Source organism: Cavia porcellus, unplaced genomic scaffold (genome assembly GCF_034190915.1).
Source record: "Cavia porcellus strain 051 isolate PalLab524CR breed Dunkin Hartley unplaced genomic scaffold, mCavPor4.1 scaffold_5, whole genome shotgun sequence".
In the NCBI taxonomy this organism is placed as follows: Eukaryota; Metazoa; Chordata; class Mammalia; order Rodentia; family Caviidae; genus Cavia; species Cavia porcellus.
The window spans coordinates 30,142,698-30,168,848 of NW_026947488.1; the positions used below are offsets into that span (position 1 = coordinate 30,142,698).

Here is a 26,151-nt window from a genome sequence, read left to right on the forward strand (position 1 = left end):
ATGACTCTGCCCCTGAACTTGCCAAACTGTTCTTCTGTGCATCCTGTGTGCGCTGTAGAAGGCTGCGAAGTACAGCTTTGTACTCCACAGATGTCCTACCAACTGTGGGCTGGTGGCTTCTGATGATGGGACACAAGGAGCCACGTTGTAGGGACTCTGCCTTGGGCCTTCCATCTCCTGTGGGCCAGGGAACATTAATATCACCCCACACATCATGCTTCCTGACTCCACCGGACTCACAGGTACAGGTGACAGGCACACAGCACTGTGGTGTGCTTCTTTCTGCCCCACAGCAGGGCTGTCACAAGGATACTGGTAAGCAGGGCAAGCACAGCTCTCAGCGCTGCTCTGTGCAGGGAAACCCTGAGGCGGCAGCGCTGCATTCAGAGCAGGCTCTGCTGAGACAATAGCCCACGGAGCTAAGGACAGACTGCGGTCCTGCACACGTGTGGCCACAGCTGTGGTAGTGCTGACAGCAGCTAGTGTGCAGGCTACACTTTCTGCAGGAGACAAAAGACACCCAGGTCTCCTGGTGTGAGGGCCTGTGGGCAGCATCAGGACTGGAGGTCTCAGCCTGAGTCCACTGTCAGTGGCTGGGCACAGAGAGTAAGATGTGACTCGTAACCACATATGGTTGTTTATTTCATACAAGTCTCTGTACAAAATATGTACACATATTCTTTACAGAATAAGTAAATTACCTGAAGGTAAATCAATGCTTCTCAGTAGCAGAGGAGACTCCTGGTGTGAACAAAGCTGCCATGTGAATTTTCTCCTTGGCCACTTCGCCCCTCCCCATGATTCCTTCAGATTCACAAGCAGGCACCAGTGCTCATGGCCGGGGAGCAGATGCTGCGTTCTTTGTAGAGATGACCAGGACAAACTTGCTGGAGGACAAGACTGGGTACATCTGCCACCTCATCTCCTCTGGATCCTGGCAGCAAGTTCTGTTGTCCTGATGCATATGCCACTGAGTTAATCCACCTGGGCTGCACTCCCCTCAGGTGGGGCTCCTGCCAGGGGTGATGGTCACTGCAAGCCCCTCTGGGTTTAAAGTGCTTAGTGGGACATGCAAACTTCTCTGCTGAGCAGCCTGGATGCAGGGAGGAGCGCTTCCTGCATGTCCACTTGAAGAATTTTCCCGCCAAGAGAAAAGAGTGGCAGACAGACCCTTCTAGGATGAACGTACATGGCTGCTTCATTCCACACACTCTCAATTCTTTAAAGGAGCAAAAGGCACTTTCTATTTTCAAGCCAAAGTTAACATAAAAACAACCTGGCTTCACTTCCAGGAAAGCTGTTTCAGGTCTGAGACTCACCCTTGCTCCCAAGGCCTGCAGGTCCTTGGAGAAACCCGGGGCAATGCTGACCCCTGCCACACTCTTCAGGCTGTGCTTTGTCCCTTTCTAGGGCCAGCCACAGAGTAAACAAATCAAACCGAGACAATGCCAAGGAGAGTGAGGCCTGGCTGGGAGGAGAAAACAGGAAGAAGGAAAGGCAGTGAAGAGGTGGGCATTTTGGAAGTGTGGGTCTGTTTATATCAGCAACTCTGGCAAGTGTGAAATGTTAGAGCTGAGTAGAAAACAAACTCAGGAGCTCAGAAGCATCTTTCTGAAGAGGACTATTTTTTCCATGAAGGAACTTATTAAAGTGAGTACTTTACATGTTAGGTGTACATGATTCTAAAAATAGAAATAAAAGGATCTTCTACAAATAATATCTCTTGTACAAGAGAATGGGGTAGGGCGTGGAAGACAGGGAAACCAGTTTAGGAATATTCCTTCTTGCTGTACTGGAAATGGCCAGTACAGAAATGTGATTTCTAAGCTGAAGCTAGGTATGATTTACCCAGTAATGTTTGTTTCTGGGTTTTTTTGGTCTTTTTTGAGACAAAGTCTCACTATGCAATCCAAACTGATCCTCAGCTCACTTTGTAGCTCAGGCTGGTCTCGTGGAACTTGTTACAATCCTCCTGCCTTGGCCTCCCATGTGCTGGAATTATAGGCACATACCACCACGCCCCGCTTCTTGTGTCTGATTTCTGACCAGCTAATACCAAAGGCCAATCTGGCTTCCAGGCTGGAGTCCTGTCCTCTCATTCTGAGGCCTGACTTCTTCCTTCTTGTGGGCACCCCTAAGTCTGGGCCCAGAGGTTCCCAAGCAGCTGGGACCTAAAAACCCACATCCTCCAACAGGTAGGAGGCAGCAGAGCAGAGCTCAGGTGTGCTGATTGATGCGCCCAGGCCCCAGGACTCTGCTGCTGCCCCTAAGCCAAGGCCAACACAGACAGGTGGGAAGGGTGGCAGAAACAGAACACCCTCAGTTGAAACCCTTTTAATGAAGGAGATTCCTCCCTCTCAGTCTTTCCATGAAAGAGCAAGGCTTGGATGCACTGTGAGAAGTGGCCCTGTGGCTGAATTCAGGGGAACAGCTGTAGCTGGAACTTAGGGGCCCATTCCAGGGCACTCTTCACTACCGCCAATGCAGCTGCTCCAAGCGCCACTGTCAGCCCCATCACTGCCAGTTTCACAAAGCGGTTGGTCCTTGGTTTGGTCAGGACATCCTTTGTATGAGCCTCCGGCCGCAGAAGTCCCCGAAATCGCTGCCGAAGCACCATGTCTGGCTTCTGCTGGGCTGACACCAGCTCAAAGTCTTTGAAGGTAGAGGCTGCCGTTCTGTAAGGAGGGAGGCAGGAGCAGTACATTATAAGAGAGAAGACAGGAGTGCGTGCCTATGCTCAGGAAGCCGCGGCAAGGATGGGCCAGGGCTGCCACTCTCATGCTGTTTCCTCAGGAAGACCCAGGGCTCTGAGGTCTCCGGAACCAAGGCCAAGCCCTGTGCCCCTCAGACACCAGACGTCAGCCCCCCCCGCCCCTGCCTTCACACACCTTGCACCCACTCACCTCTCGGCCTGCTGCTGGGCAGCTGCCTCTCGTGTGAGCTCGGAAGGGGGAAACTGAACAAAGAGGTCCCCTGCCCTGCTGATCAGTGTCTCATAGGGCAAGTCCTGAGGGATCTGGGACAACAGGTGGTGGACTGAGGCCATGTCACAGTCACAGTCCAGGACTTCCTGCTCACGGTACAACACGATCTGTGAGGAATAAGGCCTTGCATCAGAGGGGAGACACAGACTCGGTTCCTGGTGGGGGAGATGGGAGGTGCCCGAATGTCCACAAATTCCTATCCCTCCAGGGAAAAGCAAGGCTCATACTTTCAGAGCTGTTCCCCCTGGGCTGGCCTCCCTGGATATGGGCAGACTTCCTGATTGAAAGGCACATGTGTCTACTCAACTGTCCTCCCAGTCTTCAGAGAAACCCAGGAGATTCTTTTAGGAAGAAAAGGAGAGCGATCCCTGATAGATTCCCAGAGCTCTACTACAGCACGGTTCAAAACAGGAGACAAGTGCTCTCCTGTTCTCTTTGACTTCCTTCTGACTACTGGTCACAAAGCCAGAGCTCTAGCAGGAACCTACGAGGACTTTCCAAGGTCCCCACCTCTATGCCACTCGGCCCTCTGATAATGGAACCCTCAGCACTGAAAGCCACTGTACTGCCCTGGCCTAGCACCCATCTTCCTTCCTAAACCTGGTGAGGGAGTGCGTCGAGCACCGTGCCATGACTCCCTAATGATGTGCGCTGCAGAGCACAGTTCCAGGGGACATCAGCAGAAACACTGGCTATTTATTCACAAAGCGCATGGGCACTTTAAGACTTAGAAGCCTCACAGTAAAGAAATCTGTTTAAGCCGGGATGGTGGCATGTACTTGCAATCCCAGCACTAGAGAGGCCAAGGCAGAAAGATTGCCATGTTTTGTGAGTTTGAAGCCAGCCTGGGCTACATAGTGACCTTAAGGTCAGCCTGAACTACATAGTGAGACCTTGTCTTCAAAAAAAGAAAGAAGGAAAGGAAGAAAGAAAACAACACCAGGTATGGCGGTGTATGCCTATAATCCCAGCACTTAGAAGGCTGAGGCAGAAGGATCACTGTGAGTCTGAGGTTAACCTGAACTGCATAAGGAAACCCTGTCTCAAAAACACGAAAAGAAAAAAATCTGTTTTATCAGCATTTCCCAACATTTCTCCCTGACATCCTCATTAATATTTTCGTGCCAAGGGACACTAACCTTAGAAATGCCATCTTCTGCTTGTTTTCATAACCACCAGGTCCCCTTTAAGAAAAGATCAAGCTGGAAGGGTGATGGTGAATCTAGTTGCTGGCTCACGGACTATACCTACCACAGCTGCGAAGTAAATGGGCATCAGTGGGTGACAGGCCAGGAAGAAGTCATACAACCGCACCACGTGCCTGAAGTCAGACAGGACGTGCCCAAACCAGGTGATGAGCCAGCTGAGGGCGAAGATGGTCCCCACCTCCGCACTAGCAGTAAAAGAAACCCAGATGTTAGGTTTCCTGCCCACTTATCCCTTTCCCTTCTCTGGGCTTTTAGCCATAGCACTGGTGAGAGAGAAGCATTTGGGAGATAGACTTTCTGGAAAATGTGGCCACCTACAGTTAGCATCTTCTCACAAAATATAATCTTTAAGCCAGGTGTGGTAGCAACACTTGTAATTCCAGCACTCGGGAGGCTGAGGCAGGAGGATCATGAGTTTGAGGTTAGCCTGGGCTACACAGTGAGTTCAAGTCCAGCCTGAACTACAATGTGGGACTCTGTCTCAATCGCTGCCCCCACCTCCCAAGTCTTTAAAATGTGTTATGACTTTAATAGCAGAACAGTGTACTGGCTCAACAGATGTCAACTGTGGGATAAGAAACAACTGTTCTCAGAGAAGTACACCAGGGTGGCTTTCTTTCTGAGACACTTACCCTTGTGAGGGCACAGGCATATATTCTCAGGCAAAAAATATACAACTGTGTTAATTTTTCAGTTAACACAATAGCCTAAACTGTCTTAAAACACAGTCATTATTTAAATTTAAAAAAATCCAGGGATATGCAAGAAACACTTCTCCTTAATACTTGGGAAATAAAACCACCCACAGATGTCCTCATCCTTGATGGCTTTGTCCTCAATGGCCCTGTCCTCCTCTCCTCTCAATCCCTAGCACTCTGTATTTCTCTTAAGCAAGAGCCTCAAAGTCTATGCTGGCAATCTTATTTTATCCGCCTCTCCCCATCAGATGTGACATCTTCAAGGCATGAGCTATATCATCATTGCATTCCCAAAGGGGCACAATACCTAAAAAGTGCTCCAAGATCATGCAGAAATCTCGATTACACAGACCACAAGTGACTGGAAAGGATAACTTGGAGAAACTTAACACTCAAATTTAACAGCCCAAGATGGGGATGAAACTGACTGAATCTGTGAGGAAGAAAGGAGCGAGAAGGGACAGCATGTCCCTGTGTGTGTGTGTGTGTAAACATAAATGCCTCCATACCTCTGCATGAAGTCATGGAGTTCTGGATTTACTTGGTCAATGATGGGCATCAGGTAGTTTAATATGTGCTTGGTGTTGTCCATTGTGGAATCCATGAAATCCCTGGGGGGAGACAATTGGGTGAGTTTGGTCAGATCAAATGCTAGATCAAGGCTGGAGCAACGGACTAGAAGAAGGGTCAAGCAGTCACCCTGAGGGGGCTGAGAAGAAGTCCACCCGCTGAGTCCCTCTGCACAGGTACCTGAGGTGGTGGGTAGATAACTTTTCTACCAGGGACGTTGCCAGCTTCTTGCCTACCACCAGCAGAAAGGTGACCACGATGTCATGGTAGCCCTGGTAGTAGTGCAACTGAGGGTTCCGCTCCAAGATGAGGAGGATGATGTCGATGAGCTCTTCCTGGAGCCCTTCCCGCTGTTCATCCGGCATGCCTGGGGGCGGGAAGGGAGCTGCACTGGAACACAGCACGCACGTGGCCTCACGACGAGGTTAGGAGGAAGGTCCGCAAGATTTTCAGAGGTGTCCAGTGAAATGAATTAAGAATAAACTGACAACACCTGTCAAGATCCACACACTGCTAAAACCACCTGGCATTCAGCAAGAGCCACAAGTCATCAGCCTTACAGCCTTAGGGGAACCTACAGAGACCACTTCAACTAAGTCATGACAGCCAGTGTCACTGACCACAGGACTATGGGACAGACGGACCTCCTGACGTGAAATGCTGACAGAGCTCTGCAGCACATCCGTGGAATGCCTACCACAGCGCATAACCCTGAATCCCTGTGGGTAAACACCAGACCAACTCTAAGTATGGAAATTTAACAAGATGGCTGGCCTATCAGGAAATATAAAGGAACTGTTCCAGATCAAGAGGCCAAAGATATATGAAGAATGGGAAATGCGTGAATTTCTACTTCCCCTTCCTTCCTTTTTGTGTTTTTGAGACAGGCTTTCACCAAGCAGCTCAGACTGGCCTCCTGCCACGTGGCAATCCTCCTGCTTCATCCTCCCGAATGCTGGGATTATAGGCTTATGCTACCATGCCTAGCCTATCTTCTTTTGCTATAATGGGCATTACTAGGACAAATGGTGAAATCTCAATAAAATCTGTGTGTTAAATAATGGTGCTTTTAGCACATGGTACCACTGCACCAGCTGCTTAATGGCCTATCATGCTCTATGTATTGGCTAGCATGTTGGCTGGGGGATCTGAGCTAGTGACAGAGCAGGAGTTTCTGGAAGGGACAGAAAAATCAGAGGTGGAGAAGCAGGAAGAAGCCAAAGAAGAGGCTCAAGGCAGCAAGAAGCAGGTCGTGCCAGGTATCGCATACATGGGTCACATCCCACGTGCTTCCGACCCCTACACACAAGCTCTGCAGGGCCTACGGGGAGGTCAGATGCATGTTCTTTCAGGCTGAGGACGGGTTTGTGAAGGAGGCAGCAGTGGCCTTGAGAGAAAAAAAGGGATCCAAGTACAGCAAGGACTATATCGAGGGCTGGATGGAGTTCTAGGATTCGCACAGAGTCAAGCTCATGGCCGAGTCTGTACAACACGCCCATGGGTGTCTGCAGGTGCAACCCCTTCTGCTATGACTTGTGGAACTCAAGTATTTGCACTGCCTTACTTGGTCCCACCTCAGGGAACACCTTGCCTTTGAGTGCCAGTTACACACATGCAGCACCTAAGAGCAGAGACTGACTTCTTCACTCAGAGTGTAGACTGAGGACAATGCTTCCTTGTGGCTGAACCCAGACAGCTCCTGGATGTTTGTCCAGCAGCCCACCGAACAGGAGCTAAAGGCCAGAAAAACAGCATAGCCAAAAGGGCATAATGGGACTCACCAGGCCCGCTCGAACTGAAGGCTCTCTGCCAGGATCTTGGGAGCCCATCACCATCAGAGAACACAGAGGGACTTTTACTAGTTGAGGACTACTGAGGGGCAGGAAGGCCCCTTCCAGCTCTTGGCCTTCCTCTGCTTGTCTACCTTATGCTAGAGAGTGACTGACTACTCAGACATTTTCTGTCTCTCAGACCACAGAGATGTGAAGTTTTTTGGATGAGGACTGAGACGTGCAGTTGGGTGGGCCTCCCCTGTCCCTCTCCCCTAGTTTCTGTAAGCGCCTGGATGAGATGCCTTATTCATATTGGTGTGTTATGTCCACTGCAAGTGCCTGTTTCATTTGTTTGACTTTCGGTTGCCTGCCTTTTGCCCAGTGGGGTCCTCTAAAAATCTCATGACCTGGCCTCAGTAGTCTTTATTTCCAACTAGAGTGATAATGGTCCAGCATGCTTGTCCTGTTTACTGACACAGGGAAGAGCAACAATATCTTTTATTTATTTATTTTTTAAGTTAACTGGTATAGCAGATAATGGGTTGGGACTGGGTTGAGAATCTCTCTCCAAATACATTTACAGAAAATAAAATATTTTTAGTATGCTTAAAAAATACCTAGTTGTGGTGCTGCACACCTGTAAGCCTAGCACTCAGGAGGCTGAGGCAGGTAGATAACCTTGAGTTCAAGGCCAGCATGAACTGCAAAGTGAAACCGTGTCTCAAAAACACCAAAAGAAAAAAAGAAAACAAAACAAAAGATAAGGATACTTTTCAAAGCTGTCACTGATTTTGGTATAATTATTTAAGAGCCGTATTTTTAGAATTATATGTTGAAATATTTTGGGGAAGGGACAACATGTTTGCAATTTTTAAGTGTTTCACAAAAAGATTTATGTATCTGTATGGAGAAGGAAGAGCCATCTAATAGAACACGTGATAAATATGAACAAGGAAATCTAGGTAAAAGGTATCTAAGATGGGGAATTTTCTGTCCTATTTTTGCAACTTTTTGGAATAAGATTCTAATTTAAAAATTAAAAAGTTGAAAACAAAAATTAAAAAGTTGTACCTTTCCTCTAAACCAAACCCAAGCCCAGGAAGCACCATTCTCCTCAACCCAGCAGTGCAGTGGAAATGGCACCTTTCTTGGGCTCTTCTGAAGGATGGACCAGTCCAGCCCTGGTCAGCACGGTTTGCCTGCTTTTCAGAGTGAGAACCTGAGCCTCCCAAGCCGGCTCTCAACAATGCAAAGGCTGTACTCAGGCTGAACAGCAAGACTATGGACAGTGGCACACGGCTGTCCAGTTTGAGTCCTGTCTCTCCTGGTACTTCTGCAGCCAGAGAAGTACTGGACACAGGGCTCGCCCAAGGTAGCCCAACATTGCTGCAGCCAAGGAAACAAGCTAGCGGTAGAACACTGTAATAATCTTCATTCCAATTCCTCTGCTGAAATCTTCTCAGAAAATCCCATTCTGGCTAGTTAATGCAAACTGGAAGTAAAGTTCAGTGGTAGGCACGGTGTCCTTACTGCTCAGAAGAGTTCTGCCTAAGTCAACCTCAAAAAAGCCCTATGAGAAATAAGCAAAGTGCCCTGGGAACCACATGCTGACAGCTGTGCATCATTACACGATCTTTGAGGACCTGATCTTCCCAGTACACTGTGGGCAACAGACTCCATGTGAGACAAAAGCTTGCTCAAGAGGTTCCCATGGAGGTAACAAGGCAAACGCTGTGCTCAGCCTGAGCACCACAACTGTGAACGGTGGCGCATGGCTGTCAAGTCTGAGTCCTGTCTCTCCCAGCACTTTTGTAGCCAGAGAAGCGACGCACCCAGGGTACAGCACAGCAGAACAGGTGAAACTCTTTGCTGTCACTAAGCTCACATGAAAGGTATTAATTCTGAGTCCCCAAAGCTTGAGCTGTAAACAAAAACGACTAAAGTGTCATTCATAGCTAAAGAGAAAAAACAAAACAAAACGAAACAAAAAAACAATGCCACACCTTGCCTTGTGCACTGCTTTAGAATGGTATGGAGCCAGGTGAGCTGGTACGTAACTATACTCTCATCACTTGGGAGGCTGAGGCAGGAGGACTGCTGAGTTCAAGGCCATCCTGGGCTACACAGTGAGCTCACGGTCAGCCTGAACTGTTTCAATGAGACCCTGTTTCAAAAAAAAAAAAAAGCGGCACGGAGCCTAGTTTTCCCACAGTGTGGGGTGAGCTTCTGCAGGTACAGAGAACAAACTGAAGAAAGGGCCCACATCACATTGACAAAAAGGCCTGAGGGTTGGAACAGGGCCCCTCTTGCCCATATTTACCCTACCTTTCTCAAACAATGCATACTGGAGAAGATAAAATGAAGTAAACAAATAACTATGGGTAGGTAAAGTATAAAAGCAGTAGGAGTAAAAATTAAATCCTGTTTGAACTTACAATGTAACAGTGGTCAGGGAAACTGAAGAAAATGTATGGAAAAAATAGAAACCACAAGCAGCGTTCACTCTGCAGGAAGAATATCCCAGGCTGATGCAACACAAGTGGGAGTGGAACGAAGGGTGAGAGGGAAAACAGACTACTTAGGGGGAAAAGGAGGCCTCTGTCCTGTGTGGTCTTATCCAAAAAAACAGGACTGGAAAAGAGACTTGGCCATGGGCATATGTCTTATCCAAACTAAAATGAAATCAGAAATAGTGGCACACATTTGTAATTACAGCACTTAGAAGGCTGAGGCAGAAGGATTCTGAGTTAGAGGCCAGCCTAGATAATATAGTAAGTTCAAGGCCTGTATCAAATGCTTAATGCAAAAATTTAAAAAAATTTATAAATGAAGTTGGCAGGCTACAGGGGAGGCACAAGCACCTTTCCTGGAAGCAAGGACACAAACAGGAAAGAAGGCTGATAACAAATTCAAGCTGGGCCTGCTTTCAGACGAGTGAACTTAAGAGGGTCAGAGGCTCTCCTTAGCCATTCTCCACTTCACAGACCTCAGGAGGAATTCTCAGTGGAAGCAAAACAGACCATAAATATGAGGTCTGGGCCTGGGCTACAAAACAAGCTCAAGGCCAGCCTGATCTGCATAGCCAGACCCTATCTCAAAACACAAAACACAAAACAAACAAAATCCCCAAAACAAAAAGCACGAGGTCTGTTTCCCAGCTGACTGGCAAGCACCCACGTCAGGTAAGTACAAGGGGACAGAAAGGCTCGTTCCCAATGTGGCAAGAGTGGAGAGCTGCTCACCAGGAGGGAAGCGCCGCAGGGACCGCCGGACGTCCAGCAGCACTTGTTGGTAGTCCTTGCTCACCTCCCTTAGGTCCTCTCCTATTGGAGGAAGAGGAACATGTTATGACAGGAACGTCTGCAAGGCAAGGGAGAAGCAAAACATTCTAAGGACATCAAAGGCCTGGGGGGTATATACTAACTTATGCTTTTTTCTGAGATGGTCTTGCTATGTAGTCCAGGCTGGCCTTGCTATGTAGCTGAGGGTGGTGATGCTCCTACTTCAGCCTCCCAAGTACCGGGTTATAGGTGTATACCACCAAATCTGGCTCTAGCTTATTCTTTTATTTTTTTTCCAAAATAAAACAATTTTTTATTACACAACCATTAAGAATCCCTCATTTTTAAAAATTTTAATGTACTCACAAAATTATTACATATTTGCAGCTATTAGGAATGACTGGTTTTCCCCACTGCTTACAGATGTACAGCATTTCATAAATTTAAGTAAACAATTTTAAACAATGTAGTGTTCTAATATTCCAGGACAGACTGTAGGCAATGGACTTAGGGTCCAAATCAAAATCAAAACAAAATTCAATACGATGTCTTAGATTTATAAATTTACAGAATAATTCATATTAACTAAATTTCTCCTTTTTTCTTATCCATCCTTCCTGTTACTACTAATTTTCTTCTATAGTATATTAATGAAATCACCCAACATCAATTGTTTCAAAAAGGCTTATTTTTAAAATTACACACACACACACACACATACACACACACACACCCCTCAAGAGATTTATGAATGTTAACCTCAGTGAAATTACTCATTGGGAACTGATGTTAAATCTGCTATCATTACAAAATCTGCTGGGGGTGGGGAGGAGAAACTAGCATTCTGTAGTTTGTTTGTTTGTTTTTTTGACTTGTTAAAAAAAACAAGTAACATTTTGCTGGAATTACTACTATATAACAAGGTAGATATGAAATGATCACACATAAAAGGAATAAAGAACAAGTTGCTTTCATGTTACCAGTGTTACAATTAAGAGTTAAGATCAGAAATGAGGTCCTATTGTCAATCCTGTACGTGTGTTTTCTCCCAAGACCCCACATACTTTCACAAGATGCTACTTACTGGTACTCTTGTGTTCATACTTTGTTTCACAAGATGCTAGTTACTGGTACGCTTGTGTTCAAACAAATTTTGGAAATCCTAAATTTCTGACCAGATTCCCAGATTCTTTAGGGTACCTCTCTTTAGGGTATCCTCTAGGAGGATATCAAAAATATAAAGCACTGTAGGCCCAGACAGGAGTAAAAATGAATGGGAAGGAAGGTAAGGAGTATAGTGCTACAGGGGCTCCATCTCCCAGGGGCCTGACCATGTTAGAATGCACCCCAATCTTGAAAGTCTTTCCAAAAAAGTTCCAACCTGGGTTTTCATTGTAAAGTGTCACATTTATGCATCTTGTGCCTTGAATTTCAGAAAAAGTAAACACTGTAGTTTGAACACGATAAAACTTTAGATCAAATCATGTTAACCTCACTTGGCAAACCCAGAATAAAGTATGCAGCTGTGTTATTTGCCCACAGACCCTCCTTCTGAAGTCCTACTCATGTCTAGAACTCTGTAGAGCAGTGGCAAAAATGGGACCTTGGAAAGCAGGCACCCTGTCCCTTTAGACCACTGTGGAGAATGTAGCTGTGAACCCCAAACATGAATTAGGTCAAGGTTTGCTCAAATTGAAATTGCAATGAATACCTCTGTTAATCGTGTATTTCTACAAATGCTTCTCTTCTGATGTTAGCTTCTTGTAAATTAGCATTTTTAAGAATCATTCCTGTGACTGAAGCCATCTTTACAATAGCCTTTGTCTCTCTTGGCAAAATCAAAAATTTAATCAAATAGCAAAAACTAGCATTGGTATTGATGAGATATGAAAAGGACCCTTTAGAAATCATTTTAAATCTAAAAGTCTTCTAGGGACAACTTAGAAACTTTGAATATTAGTCAAAACTGCTACAATTTTATGTACTACTATACATGCAGGAGAACGCTTGTAAGGTAGAAAAACTTTCCTAATTTTTTCCTTTTTTTTCTAATTTCTGCCCTAAATCTAACACCTGGGCTGGCAGTTGTCCAGACACCACACCATGGCACAGGGCCAGGATTACACACAGTGTAAACATGACGAGCCATGTGGCAAGTGACTGTCTTCCCCGGAACCTACTTGGTTCCTAACTTTATCTGACAGCGAAAATAACCATCTGGAACCCGGGATCACACCAGAGCCATGGAAAAATATCTACAATGGTAAAAGTGGACTCACTTCAACTTCCTCCTAAGGGCCATAAAACCAGCACATTCATGTGATTCAAACTTAGGGAACATCCAAAATGTCCCATTTGGAGTTACAATATAAAAGCAAGAGGTAATCAGAAACACTCCCAAATGAAGTCTCAAATTGGACCTTTTGATTTTTAAATCCTGTTGCTCTTGATGGTTGTGGTGGGTTTACTTGCTGTATTGCCACTGATTACTTTCTTTGAAAGATAGAAGAATAATGGAATCTAAAAAAAAAGACGAAACTTTGAGGTATTCATGTTTGACAGAGTTCTACAGTGCCTGGCTAGTCTTAGTATAAAAAAATCAGGACTATATTAAATGGATTTGACCACCTAAGGCTTTGACACCAAAAGTTACTCTACATAACACTAATCTGTTAGAACAGATAAAAAGATACAGAAAAATGGTACTGGGATTGAAAAGGTGTTTAACATGGTGATGCCTAGTCACTGTTTTCTGTGGCCAGGGGTAGGGACTACTGCTGGGCCTTAATCTATGATTCAAAGTTTAACTTCGATGATGCACGCTTTGCTTTCTGCTGGGCTATGCAGTTCAAAACTTCAATTTAAGTATGAGTCACCAAAACCTTGCCTAGTGTCCACATCTTTTTTCTGTTGATGAAATACTTTTTGATACTGATGACAACCAAAATAATGAGCAAAAGCAAGCTGCAACCAGGGATTCCAGTATAGACTCTGTTAAGTGATCAACAACAGATTTTGCGCTGGAAATACACTTTGACTGTTACGCCAATGGCCATGTGAAAACTGTGTCATCATGTCATTTCCATCTGTTGGGCAAGAGTCCAGGGAGCAGGAGAACAGAAAATACTCCAGCTGTTCCAAGTCAAGCAGTAGAAACCCAGCCTGCAGCACTGTAGGAAACAAAGATTCAACTCCTCTCCTGCTCCCTGGACATAAGGTGTGTTGGAACTCTTGTGGCCCTGGCTGTTTTGTGGCTCTGTGAGTGTGCTGGTGTTGGCAGAGCAGAAGCAGAAGCACAGGGTGATGTTGGAACTCCTGTGGTCCTGGCTGCCATAATGTTGTAAATGGACTGAACAATCCCAGAACTCTAACACTGCAACAGTAGTGGTCACTGTCACCCATACTTACATTCTCAATGGTCAAGGACACATCTCCTTGACTAACTCTCTTATTTAGCTGATGATGCCTTTTCTTCTGATATGTGACCCAGTATCCATTCGGTTTGGTAAGTGTATTGGCACTGATAAAGGGGGCATTTCCTTGGCCCCAGTGTATGAATGACAGTAATAATCTGGACACTGAGTAGGTGGCCGATATCATGACTGGTTCACCCACTATTGCATTCACTTTGATAGAAACTATAGCACCTGTCTGAAGTAGGAGGAGGCCTAAGGTGACTACCTGAGGGTGAATGATCGTGCTGACCCAATGATATCTGCGCAAGTCTTAATTCTCAGATCGCAACTTTTCTTTGCACCCTGTCACTCACAGGAGCCTGCTCAGTTTTTCAGTTTCTTCCTGGAAGCCTTCACTTCTCCTGGTCTCTCTAGCTTGAAGAGGATGCATTTGAGAAGGAGCTCCTATTTTAGGAACACTTACTGTTTCATGCAAGTCTAGAAGACAGAAGAGAGACACAGGCTGTCCAGACGGCAGTAAAATGGAGTCCTGCACCTGTGGGGGGGCCCTGTACTTCAACTGGGGTCCTGTCCACATCTGGAAGTGAGGCTGTTCCCTTCCCTATGCACCTCTTAGGTTACCATGATGACTGCATGAAACATAGCCATGGAAACCATAGGCCCTGGGGATAACTCTAACTTCTGCTGTCACACTAGAGGAGCTCTGAGCTGTTTGAAAGGAATAATGTGACATTAAAAAAAAAAAAAAACAACACATAGCCAGGCATTGTTCGCGGGCTTACGATTCCAGCACTGAAGCAGGAGGATCACAAGTTTGAGTCCCACCTGGGCAAGTAAGTGAAACCATGTTTGAAAAAAACAGTGGGAAAAAAAGAAAAGAAAAACGAGGTGGGGATGTGTAGCTCAGTGGCAGGCAGAACAGCCCTGGTTCAATCTCAGTAACCACCCTCCCACAAATTTGTTTTTCCTTTTTAAGACAGTGTCTCAATATGCAGTTCAGGCTGGCCTTGAACTCACTGTGTAGCCCAGGCTGACCTCCAACTCACAGTTGGATCCTTCCCTCAGTTTCCCAAGTGCTGGGATTACAGGTGTGCACTATCATAACCAGCATAATTTTAATATCTCTTGGCCCTGACATCATAAAATTAAGATGCCACTGACAGGAGACAGAACTTATCACGGCACAAGCTCAATACAGTGGTTCAGTAAGGAGGCTGCCTCTCAGTGTGTGCAGGCGTACATTTTCCTCAACCTACAGCAGAGAGTAGGCAAGAAGTATCCATTTCCCTCACAACCCAGGTCAACGGCTCTCCAAGAAGCCTGCACCATTCTTCCTTTCTCACAGACTTTAGCTCTTTAGGAGACTCGAGAAGTGGGGGACCTGACAGAAGAATGAACATGGCAACACCTTTGCTTTCCAATGGAAAGCTGAGCACTCTGGAGATCACAGCTAGCGGAAACTCAGTCCCTCCTTGGCACACCACGGCACTGTGAACTTTTTAGGGCAGAGTCATCATCTCCAGAGCCTGGCATACAATAGGAGTACAGCTAACATTTGCCAAATGAAAAGAGAAACACCCCCAGCACTGGTATTTTGCCAAAACAGCATCAACACAGTAAAGTCAGTGAACTGAGTAGACAGCAAAGTACCATTGCATTTTTTGTATTTTGAACTGCACTCCAGGAATTCCTTTCTCTACATGGCTCTGCAAATTAGCTTCGTACAATTTTTTTTGTACAATTTTGTACAATTACAGAATTTAAAAAATTTTCAAGACAGTCTTGCTGAGTTGCCCATATTGGCCTCAAATTGATGATGATCCTCCTGCCTCAGCCTCCTCAACTGTTGGGATTACAGGCATGCTCCATTGTGTCAAGTAATTATTGAATTTTGGATCTCTAAAGGATCTTTTTTTTCTTTTCAAATCTATTTTATTTCAAGAGAAATAAAACAGAAGAAAAGAGGAGGAGGAGGAGAAAGGGGAGAAAAAGGAGGAAGAAGAAGAAAACTAAAAATTTCAAAACACATCAGTCAGGGGACAATAATGGTACATACATTACACGACATCATCTCCAAACCATTCACCCAGAGCATAAGACATCTGCATTCAATTGCCCAAAGAATAGCAGCACAAATCTTTCTCTTCAGTGAACTCAGAGAAATCAGTAGTATAAGTATTTTAGTTAGTTCTTTTACATACATATATATACATGTTGTTTCAGTTTCTCACAACTGGTGAGACAATACAATGTTTACACATGCATGTCTTATTCATTTCACTTGAGTATGAGTATGGTCTCAAGTTGCATCCATTTACCTATAAAAGTCTCTAGTTTATCCTTCTTTATGGCTGAGTAGTACTCCCTTATGTAAAAATATCACATCTTTATCCATTCCTCAGTTGATAGGCATTTAGTTTGTTTAAAAAACTAAATGCCTATCAACTGAGGAATGGATAAAAAAGATTACTATTACAAATTGTGCTGCTATGAACATGGCACACATATATTGCTGTGGTGTGATGTTTTTAGTTCTTTTGCAGAGATACCCAGAAGGGGACTAGCTGGGTCAAATGAGTCCTCCAATCCTACTTTTTTGAGGAATCTCTACACTGATTGCATCAGTCTACACTCTCAACAACGGTGGAGAAGGGTTCCTTTATTCCCACGGCCCCTCCAGTGTTTGTTATTGCTTCATTTCTTTTTTTTTTTAATTTTTTTTTTTTAAGCAGTCAAATTTAGCAGTGGGGGGGGTGGTATACCAACTTTAGTGACACTAATGTTAATAAGTTCTGATAACCCACTGCCATCGGACCAGCCTATTGCTTCATTTCTTGACAACAGTCATTCTTTCCAGGGTGAGGTAGAATCTCAGTGTTGTTTTAATTTGCATCTCTCAAATGAACAGTGATATTAAACATTTTTCATGTGTTTGTTTGCTGTTTGTATTTTTTTAACTGAGAAATGTATATTCATCTCAGATGGCCATTTTTGGATTGAACTTTTAAATCTGGGAGGGCTGATTTTTTTGAGTTCTTTATATGTTCTCAATAGTAATCCTTCCAAAGAATCTTAATATTTCCCCAAAAAGAGTTTTCTTTTTTTTTTTTTTCAAAATATAGTTGCTCGGCATGAGAATCAGCCAAGGTTTTTACTAAAACACAGATTCCTACAACACACCTCCAACTGAGTGGAATCTGAACCAGAAGAGGCATTTTTAACAGACTCTCTTTCCTAGCCAATATTTTAAGCACTAATAAAAGCTCACTCCAAATGTGAATAAAATTCTACTTATTATCAGGCCTTATTTTCAGATTGAGCTCCAGCATTTCAATGTATTCATCTATTTTTGGTTCAAACAAGCACAAAGCCAGGCATGGTGGCACACCTGTAATCCCAGCTGAGCCAGGAGGACCGCTGTGCATTCAAAGCCAACCTAGGCAACACAATGAGTGTAAAGTCAGCCAGAACTATGTGAGGAGGGAGGGAGGGAGAGAGAGATGGAGAGAGAGAGACGGAGAGAGACAGAGACAGAGAGACAAAGAGAGAGAGACAGAGATAGAGAGAGAAATAGAAGAAGGAAGGAAGGAAGGAAGGAAGGAAGGAAGGAAGGAAGGAAGGAAGGAAGGAAGGAAGGAAAAAAAATTTTAAAATGAGCCCAAAAACCAGGCATCCCAGATTCCTTTCTCCCTGATTCCTAGACAAGCTCTCTTCTGGGGCCCCACCCACAGTACCTGGTATAGGCGGTGGGTCACTGGTGCTGACATTGAGCAGCTTGGGCCACACTTTTCTTCTGATCTCATCGGTCAGGAGTCCTCCTTCACTGATAGCCATGCGTCTGAGGGCAGCCACATCAGGGGGCTCACTGTTCAGAGCTTGGTATATCTCTGCCACTTTCTTTTTCCTTTTGGTGCTGAAGTCTGTAAAAAACCACAAAGTATGGGGAGCATCAGGCCACACATTCAGTATTTTGCTTAGGGCTCCCTCTCCTAACTGAAATAAGGTGGGAATTTCTCTTAGCTTTTAGATCACCTGCAGGCAAAGGCAGGATTAACTGGCCTGGTGTGCTGAATCGTACAGAGGACTGGAACACTCATTACAAAATGTATTTCAAGTTGCCAACTTTTAAAAAGATGGTCTTTTTCTATAGGTTTGGATCAACAATGACATGCACAGAATAATCACATTTTTAAAGAAAAAGAAAGGGCAGTTTAAAAAAAGCATATGTTGGAGCTGGGTGTAGCGGTGCACACTTATAATACCAGTACTTGGGAGGCTGAGGTAGGAGGATAACTGGGAGTTTGAGTCCAGCCTGGGCTATAAGGTGAACTCAAGGCCAGCCTGAACTGCATAGGGAAACCCTGTCTCAAAAAGACAAAACAAAAACTGAAATGAAAAACCACTACAGATACACTGTATAAATAATAAGCAAGAAATTACAATTACAATAAATGTTCAGTAGGTCCAGGCATATCTAGCAGTTAGTGACAATGTTTTCCTGTTTTTTTCTTAATACCCAAACTTCACAGAGCTTATAAATCTCAAGCCAGGAACTTTCCTTTGTTGTTTATATAGGAAAAATGTAATTCAACATTCACAACTACGGCTTAGGATTCTTTTTTTCCTGACTGCCAGCTCTGGCTGAAGTGCTTGGTGAGGTCCTGAGTTTGATTCCCAGAACTATAAAACAAAAGAAACAAAAATGCACAATACTACATTTTACTGTATGAGCTGCCAAAGTGAGCACAATTCTACAAAACCACATGGAAATGTCTCCAGTTACACAGCACATCAGAACTGCATGGAAATATTTTCAAAAGCACAGTGTGAAAGACTGCCTGGCTCTCCAGTATTGTTGGTAGAAAGGTCATAATACTGCACACAAAGTAAATGTTTCTCAACAACTGTATTTATCACCAATCATCAGGAAGCAATGTTTAAGCATCTTCCATTCTTATGCTGTTTACAAATATTTTACTGAGTTTCAATTACTTTTTAAGGAAATGGGTTGGCAGTCTGTGGTTGATATCATCAGGTAATTCTTCTATTCAAAATAATGGGCTCTGGCACGTGGCTGTAATCCCAGCTATCTGGGAGGCTGATAAAGATGATTGTGAGTTTGGGGTCAGCCCAGGTAGTTTAGTAAGACCTTGTGTCAAAATAATAAGTAAAAAGGGCTGAGGGTTTAGCTCAGAACTCAACGATCATGCATTAAGTCCTGGGTTCAATTCCCCATAAATGACATAAAATAAAATACAGGGCCCATAGGTTTTCAGAGTTTTATACACAATGTCTGCTTTTAGGAATCGCTTGCTAAACATTAAATGATTGATGCCTGTTTTCATTCAGTCTTTCTGTTGCCTTCACCACTGAGACGATAAACCAAAAACACAAGAAAAGTTAAACAAGACAACACCAAGTATCACTAGACAGTGTATTTTAATTGCCACATAAAGGCATGTGGTGACAATAAAGGTGAGGAACTCAAAGAGTATGGCAGGTCAGACACCTTAAAAGTACATTTTAAAAAGGGTGGAACTCAGTGGGATACAGAATAGAAGGCTTGGAGACAGGAAGCAAGTCCTTTACTTTGACAGCAAACAGACTCATTAAAAAATTGTTATGAGGTTGGGATGTACCTCAGTGGAAGTATTTGCCTAGCATGCATGAGGCCCTGGGTTTAATCCCCTCTACAGGAAGGGGGGTGGAGAGAGGCAAGGAGGGAGGGAGAGACAGAAAGAGAGAGAGGGAGAGGGAGGGAGAAGGAGAGGGAGGAACAGAGAGAGACGGAGGGAGAGAGCGAACTAGACACTGGTTCTACGGTTCATGTAAGGTAGAAGATAACACCAGAGGTAGGTTAGACCGTAGAGAGGCTCTGTCAGCTTCCCCCAGCAATGTTCTATTCGGACACAACAGTAGTTTACAAACTTTCTGTGACAAAGCTGTGCACTATGAACACAAATGAGTGCTGGCATTAGAGGCCGCCCCGGTGACCTACGCAAACTGTGACATACAAAGCCACACAAACTGAAGTCTACAGTCACATGCAGCTGCAGGTCAAATAGGAAAAGACTGACTTTCTGCCCAGGTAAACCTGTTCTCCTGGCTAGATTGCTGATGGTTTCTCTAGAACCTAGAAGAGTGACCATTTGTCTAAAATCTTCCTGTTTTATAACTATTAGTCTTGGTAAAACTGCTCTGTTTCCTGCATACTCAAAAATGGGCCAATCTGGAGGCCAAATTAAATGGCCGCTTTACCTAGACACCATGAAAAACCAAACCCTAAATTCCCCGTCAGCAGAGCACCTAACTAGTTAAGTGTTTATCAAGACCTTGGCTCAGGTTTCCCTTCCATCCACCATTGGGCCACCTCCCCAACAGGCCATTATTTAATGAGTGTCTAGATGCACTAAGCTCTGTACTAGGGTAAAAAGATGGGTATGGGGCTGGGGATTTAGCTCAGCAGCATAAGCACCTGCCTTGCAAGCAGGCAGTCGCGAGTTCGATCCCCGGTACCAATAAAAAGCCAAAAAAAAACCAAAACAAAAAAACAAAAAAACCCAAAAAAAACCCGATGGGTATGGTTTCTTTCCAGCCCATGAGAAGCTCACGGCAGGGAGGGCTGCAACTGTTTCACAGCATGGGAAGCATTATGGAAACCCAGAGGCAAGAATGACTTACTTCCAACACAAAGAGGAAAGATTTCCCTAAGAAGATAACCAGTACTTTCTTGGACATTCTGCCACACAAAATAATGAGTGGGTCAAAGGAAAAACGTTCCTGACAGAGGAAAGAGCGTGGGCAAGGCACCTCTCATGTTAATAAAGCACCATGTCCACCCAGGAAACAGAATACAAACCCTGTGGGTTATAGTGTCAAGCGCAGGGAAGACACCAGAAGCACGACAGACCACAATGAGTGAGGCCAGTCAAAGTCTGGGTGGATCTACCCTTTCAAGGTTCTTTTTACTCGTTTTTTTTTTTTTTTTGGTGGTGACAATGGGGCTGTCTCACTAGGCAGCCCAGGCTGGCCTCAAAGTGATGGTCCTCCTACCTCAGCTTTCCAAGTGTTGGGATCACAGGCATGAACCACCATTCCCAGTGGGAGTCTGGGTTTCATCCTGTGGGACCGTCATCTTTTGGAAGACCAGGCTCGATGTTTTCGGGGAGGGTCACAAACACCCAGGAAAACAACAATACTTTTTTGGTCTTCCTGGTGCTGGGGATAGAAGCCAGGCTTTGCACATGCTAGGCAAGCTTTCTACAACTGAGCTGCATTCCCTGACCAAGACACTTTTTATATGACAGATATATGATGAGACAGAATATGGGCAGGAATTCAATTAATTTCCAACGAACAGAAAAAAATCTAATATATTCAGATTTTTTAAAACTTGAGTTTCTTTGCACTTTCCATATATTACAAATTAACAGCACTTAGCCAGGCATGGTGGCACAACTGCTGAGAGTCTAAAGCCAACCTGAGCTACGCTCAAAGTTCCAGGCTAGTTTGTACTACATAGCGAGACCCTGTCTTAACATACCCCTTCCCCCAAATAACAGCACTTAAGTGCTAACACTGAGTACTGCTTGAGGGACACGGACATTGAGAAATTTTGTTGATTTATTTCTAAGAGTACGGGAAGTTTTCTTCAACTTACTCAGATATATTCCATCCTTTTTCCAAGTAGCTATTTAGCAAACTGGGGGAGAGGAGGAAGCTGTTACTTATATCTTGGGGAGAAGAACACTGGTTGCAATCGGTTGGACTTAATGTGGTTCTGGCATGTGCCAGAATATTAACTAACTCTGAACACAAATTACAGCTCCAATTGTTCTTCTTGTTTTCTTTCTTTCTTTCTTTTTCCTTTTCTCTCCCTCTCTTTTGACTTTTAGAGACAGGGTTTTGCTACGTAGTTCAGGCTGGTCTTGAACTCAGTATGTAGCTGAGATTGGCCTCTTAACTCAAGGCAATCCTCCTGCCTCAGCCTCACAAGTGCTGGGATTACAGGTGTGCACCACCATACCCAGCTCTTTTTTTTTTTTTAAATGACTGTTCCTATTCTATTTATTAAAAACAGGACAAAAACGATACAGAATTTTAAAACAGGAAATTCACGCTAGTTAATATATTGCATATTCGGGCTGGGGATTTAGCTCAGCGGCATAAGCGCCTGCCTTGCAAGCAGGCAGTCGTGAGTTCGATCCCTGGTACCGATAAAAACGAAAAAGACAAAAAAAAAAAAAAAAAAAAAAAAAAAAATATATATATATATATATATATATTGCATATTGTTATCTTGAAAGTAGGTGTTCAGATTACAACATTTAGGCATGAAGAAATGATCAACAAGACAAAACCAACTGTTCTTTTTGATGAACCAACAGAAATTAGTAGTATAGCTCTCTATCTTATACACATTTACATACACACATATATATGTATACATGTGTATAATCTTTTCCCTTGTTTTCTCCTATCCTACTCTATGTTTGAGCCTGTATTTTTTTTTGTATCCTTTTTTTTTTTTTGGATACCAGGGGTCAAATTCTTGACCTCTCGCTAGCCAGGGAGGGGGCTTGTGCCTCTGAGTGAAATCCCTAGCCCCTCTTTCTTCGTTTTTTTAGAGTAGGACACACATTTTTGTGTATGTGCTGCTGAAGTGAAGAAAGACGCACATTTTTGGATTCTAGTGTGCTGTTTAGGCTTGGGGGGAAAAAAAGACCATCTTTCACCGGGAGGTATCATGCTGTCTCTCTAATCTTTGAATCCTTTGCTTTTCAACTTACATAGTATTCACTGAGAGAGGTATGCTGTACATTCCAAAGCTGATACATTCCAAATTGCTTTACAGTAGAGGATTTGGCTAACAACAATGACGGAATAAATGACTGTCCTATAGCTGGCTGTAAAATATGAAATTATAAATAAAACCCCGATACCTGAAAAGTATTTCTTTCAACAAAGGAAAAAAGAATGACACATGCACTACTGCAGCCTGTTCTCCATTAAAATGTCATAAAAGAGGTACAGTAGTTCCTCACAGTTCAGATAAAGATGGCTTAATCCAGGGCTGGGGATGCAGCTCAGTGGTAGAGTTGCTGCCTTGCATGCACAAGGGCCTGGGTTTAAGAGTCAGCAGCAGTACCACCACCACTACCACCACCACGAGAGAGAGACAGAGAGACGAGAGAGAGAGAGAGAGAGACAGAGAGACGAGAGAGAGACAGAGAGACAGAGAGACAGAGAGAGAGAGCGCGCGCGCTCATCTATTGCTGTCTTAAATGTCTCCCAACTCTGGCTAGGGAACTCAAGTATAGATTTCTGCCTCCCCCAAGTAATGAGTATCTCCAAATGTCCTTGGCTTGGGGAACCTAATATAGTGGAAGGACCACAACTAAAGAAAAGCTCTCTCTCAGTTTCTAAGGCATCAAAATACTTAGTGAACTGGATTGGGTCAGTGATTTACATACTATATAATGGAAACTTAGGTGAAGGAAATTCTTTCTCTCTTTCTCAATCAATCAAGACAGGGTCTCACTATATAGCCCAGGCTGGCCTCAAACTCAGTGATCATCCTACCTCAGCCTCCCAAATGCTGGGATTACAGGCAGGCATGCACCACCACACCCAGAAACAGTCTTCACAGGTTTTTTTTTTTGTCTTTTTCCTTTTTATCGGTACTGGGAATCGAACTCACGACTGCCTACTTGCAAGGCAGACGCTTATGCCGATGAGCTAAATCCCCAGCCCCACACCCAGAAACAGTCTTTTGCTTTTCTTTTTTTGAGACAAGGTCTCACTAAACAGGGCAAACCTGAACTCACTTATGTACCCCAGGCTGGCCTTGAACTCACAGTGATCCTCCTGTCTTAGCCTTCCAGAGTGGGTTTAAAAGTGTGTACCATCTTACCTGGCTAACTTTAGCCTTTTTTTTTTTTTGCTATCAGGAATCAAATTCAGGACCTTGAGCTTGCCAGGCAGGTGTTGTGCTGATGAGCTATAATCCCTGGTCCTAACTTTATAGTCTCTAAACAAAATTTAAACTCAAATTTAAAAACATTTGTCTTAATCAAAACAATAAAAGAGCTACGGAGAGAGGGAAGGAGGGGAGACAAAAAGAGAAAGATGAGAGAGACTTTCCTAGACAGAGATATCCCTCCTGAACTCTTAATAGTAACCTTAGAAATTAACTGGAAAATTTATGCTTAAACATCAAGTCTGTACCAGACATGGACAGCAGAAGAGGAAAACAACTTTATTCTGAGTAAGAATTCTTATTAACAACAAAATAAAACTTATACATAGAAAACTGTATGTATAAGTGTATAAGACAGATGACCATATTACTAAATTTTTGTTGGATCATTTAACAGAATGGTTTGCACTGTCAATGTTTGAGTGTCTATCCACTTTTTATGCTTTGATTTTGTAACTTGAACAACTATCTCTAAGATGACTATATGTAATGTATCAGCTAGCGATTTCTTAGTGTTAATTTTTTCTTTTTTTGAATTCTGTATTCTATTTTGTTTTCTTTCTTTCTTTAAATAAAAAAAAGAAAGAAAGAAAAGGTGCTTTAAAGCTGAGTGTGGTGGCACACCCAGTAATACTAGCACTCAAGGAAGATGGCGCAGGATGATTCCAAGTTAGAGCCCAGTTTGAGCAATTTAGTGAGGGGCGGGGTGAGCTGCTTTACTCTAATTCTGGAGGAAAATCATCTAGAGAGAAACCAATCTGACTATAAATTTCAGGAAGAAGCGCTGCTGGTATTAACAATTCTGCCAGCAATTTTCAAGTGTGATTAAAATTCCAACAATCCTCCCCATATCTAAATTCCTTTTTCCTATCTGGAAAAAAAAATCAGGGGAACTAGATGGATAGTCTTATAACCTAGATATAGTTGCACTACAACAGGTCACAAGACCCATGTCACTTGGGGCAGTGACTATTATGCCATGAGGACAAATGTCACACAAACACCAGCCACAGGTTATAATGCCACAGAGCACAGAAAGATCGTATGTTAGGAGAAAAGAGGAATAACAGAAAATGAGCCCCAACAAACAAGATACCAGAAGCTTCATCAAAACATGTGGGTTGAAATAACATGACTAGTTCTATGATGGGCATCCATCATAGGGATGGCTCTTAGAGGGGGAACAGTTACCTTAGTCTTCTCCAAAGAAAAATATTTCACTTGGTATGGGGTAAACATTCATAATTTTAATTGACATGCATTTACTATAAGAATAACGTATCTCAGAACACGAGAAACAGAATCATGATTTCATAGATACCGATTAGGCTGAAACAGCATTAAAAACAATCGCTTTATACACAACATAAAAATAGGCTGCACAGAATAGGGACAGAAAGTAGAACAGGAGCTTTAGAGACTGGAGAATAGGGTGTGACTGCTTAAGAGTAAAGCCCTGTTTTAGAAATCACACGTGTTCTGGAATTGGACAGTGGAGATTTCGTACAACTCTGTGAATGTACTAAGACGCAGGTTTAAAAAGGGTGGGCCTCATGGCGATTCAAAGGAACAGATGTTACAAGAAGACTGCGTAAGTCAAGAGGGCGGCAGGAGTGAAGTTTGGGAACCCTGCCTAACATCGAGGAAGGCGGCACCAAGAGTATGCGGACGTGGCCGGCAAGTGTCAGGCCTGGAGGCTAGGCCTGGCCTCAGCTCTCGGAGAGACCAAGTCTCCGCTCCGGGCAGGAGGACGCCGCGCAGGGCCCCCGCCACCACATTCCTTCCCGGGACGCGATTCCGCCGGCTCCCTTCCACGGTCCGCACAGGACCCAACACCAGGCCCTCTCCCGCTCCAGACGCGAGCCGGGGCCTTCATCCTTTCCTCGCCCGCTGCCCCGGCCCCAGGCCTCGCCCGTGGCCCGTACCTCCGACGGCAGTCCCCTGCCCCTCGCCGCCCGGCCCCGGCAGCCCTCGCAGGCGGCTCCCCGGAGTGCCGGTCGGCTTCCGTACCTGTCTTCTGGGTGCCACCGTTCCAGCGGCTGGAAGTAGGGCCGTCCCGCTGCTCACGATGAAGGGCCATGTCCCGGGGGCCCGGGCCCCTGCCCGAGCCCCGGTTGGCGGCCGAGCCGGAAGGAGACGCGAATCCGGCCGCGGGATGCGGAGCCCGCTCCGTAGAGGAAGCCTAGGTTCCGTGGGGCCGCGGCGCGCAGGCCGGCCCGCCCCCACGCCGACACGTGACCCTC

At 44.5% G+C, this 26,151-nt stretch overlaps 1 protein-coding gene and 1 pseudogene across 3 annotated transcripts; one reads left to right on the plus strand and one right to left on the minus strand.

Moving 5' to 3' along the window:
* Positions 1–618: 618 nt before the first annotated feature.
* Positions 619–26,151, minus strand: Tbc1d20 (TBC1 domain family member 20). 3 transcript variants are annotated; one of them, XM_003476755.5, is made up of 8 exons: positions 25,919–26,149; positions 17,664–17,849; positions 10,475–10,555; positions 5,641–5,827; positions 5,400–5,501; positions 4,236–4,377; positions 2,904–3,091; positions 619–2,675 (listed from the first exon to the last, which is right to left on the minus strand). In XM_003476755.5, the coding sequence occupies exons 1-8, from the start codon at positions 25,986–25,988 to the stop codon at positions 2,420–2,422; spliced, it is 1,212 nt and encodes a 403-aa protein (XP_003476803.1). In that variant the 5' UTR covers positions 25,989–26,149; the 3' UTR covers positions 619–2,419. The 3 variants fall into 3 exon arrangements, with proteins under 3 accessions (XP_003476803.1, XP_005006620.1, XP_005006621.1); XM_005006563.4 differs by lacking the exon at positions 10,475–10,555 and having other exon boundaries at positions 25,919–26,151; XM_005006564.4 differs by lacking the exon at positions 17,664–17,849 and having other exon boundaries at positions 25,919–26,150.
* On the plus strand, positions 6,244–8,982 carry LOC111753422 (activator of basal transcription 1-like; annotated as a pseudogene).

What these genes read in the sequence shown, in the direction of transcription:
- Tbc1d20 (XM_003476755.5), bottom strand. Translation starts at nt 25,988, where the DNA reads ATGGCCCTTCATCGTGAGCAGCGGGACGGCCCTACTTCCAGCCGCTGG. An exon ending in CCTGCGGCGCTTCCCTCCTG is followed by an intron (nt 5,828 to 10,474) that starts GTGAGCAGCTCT and finishes TCCCGCCCCCAG; the next exon opens with GCATGCCGGATGAACAGCGG. An exon ending in CCATTTACTTCGCAGCTGTG is followed by an intron (nt 3,092 to 4,235) that starts GTAGGTATAGTC and finishes TATTCCTCACAG; the next exon opens with ATCGTGTTGTACCGTGAGCA.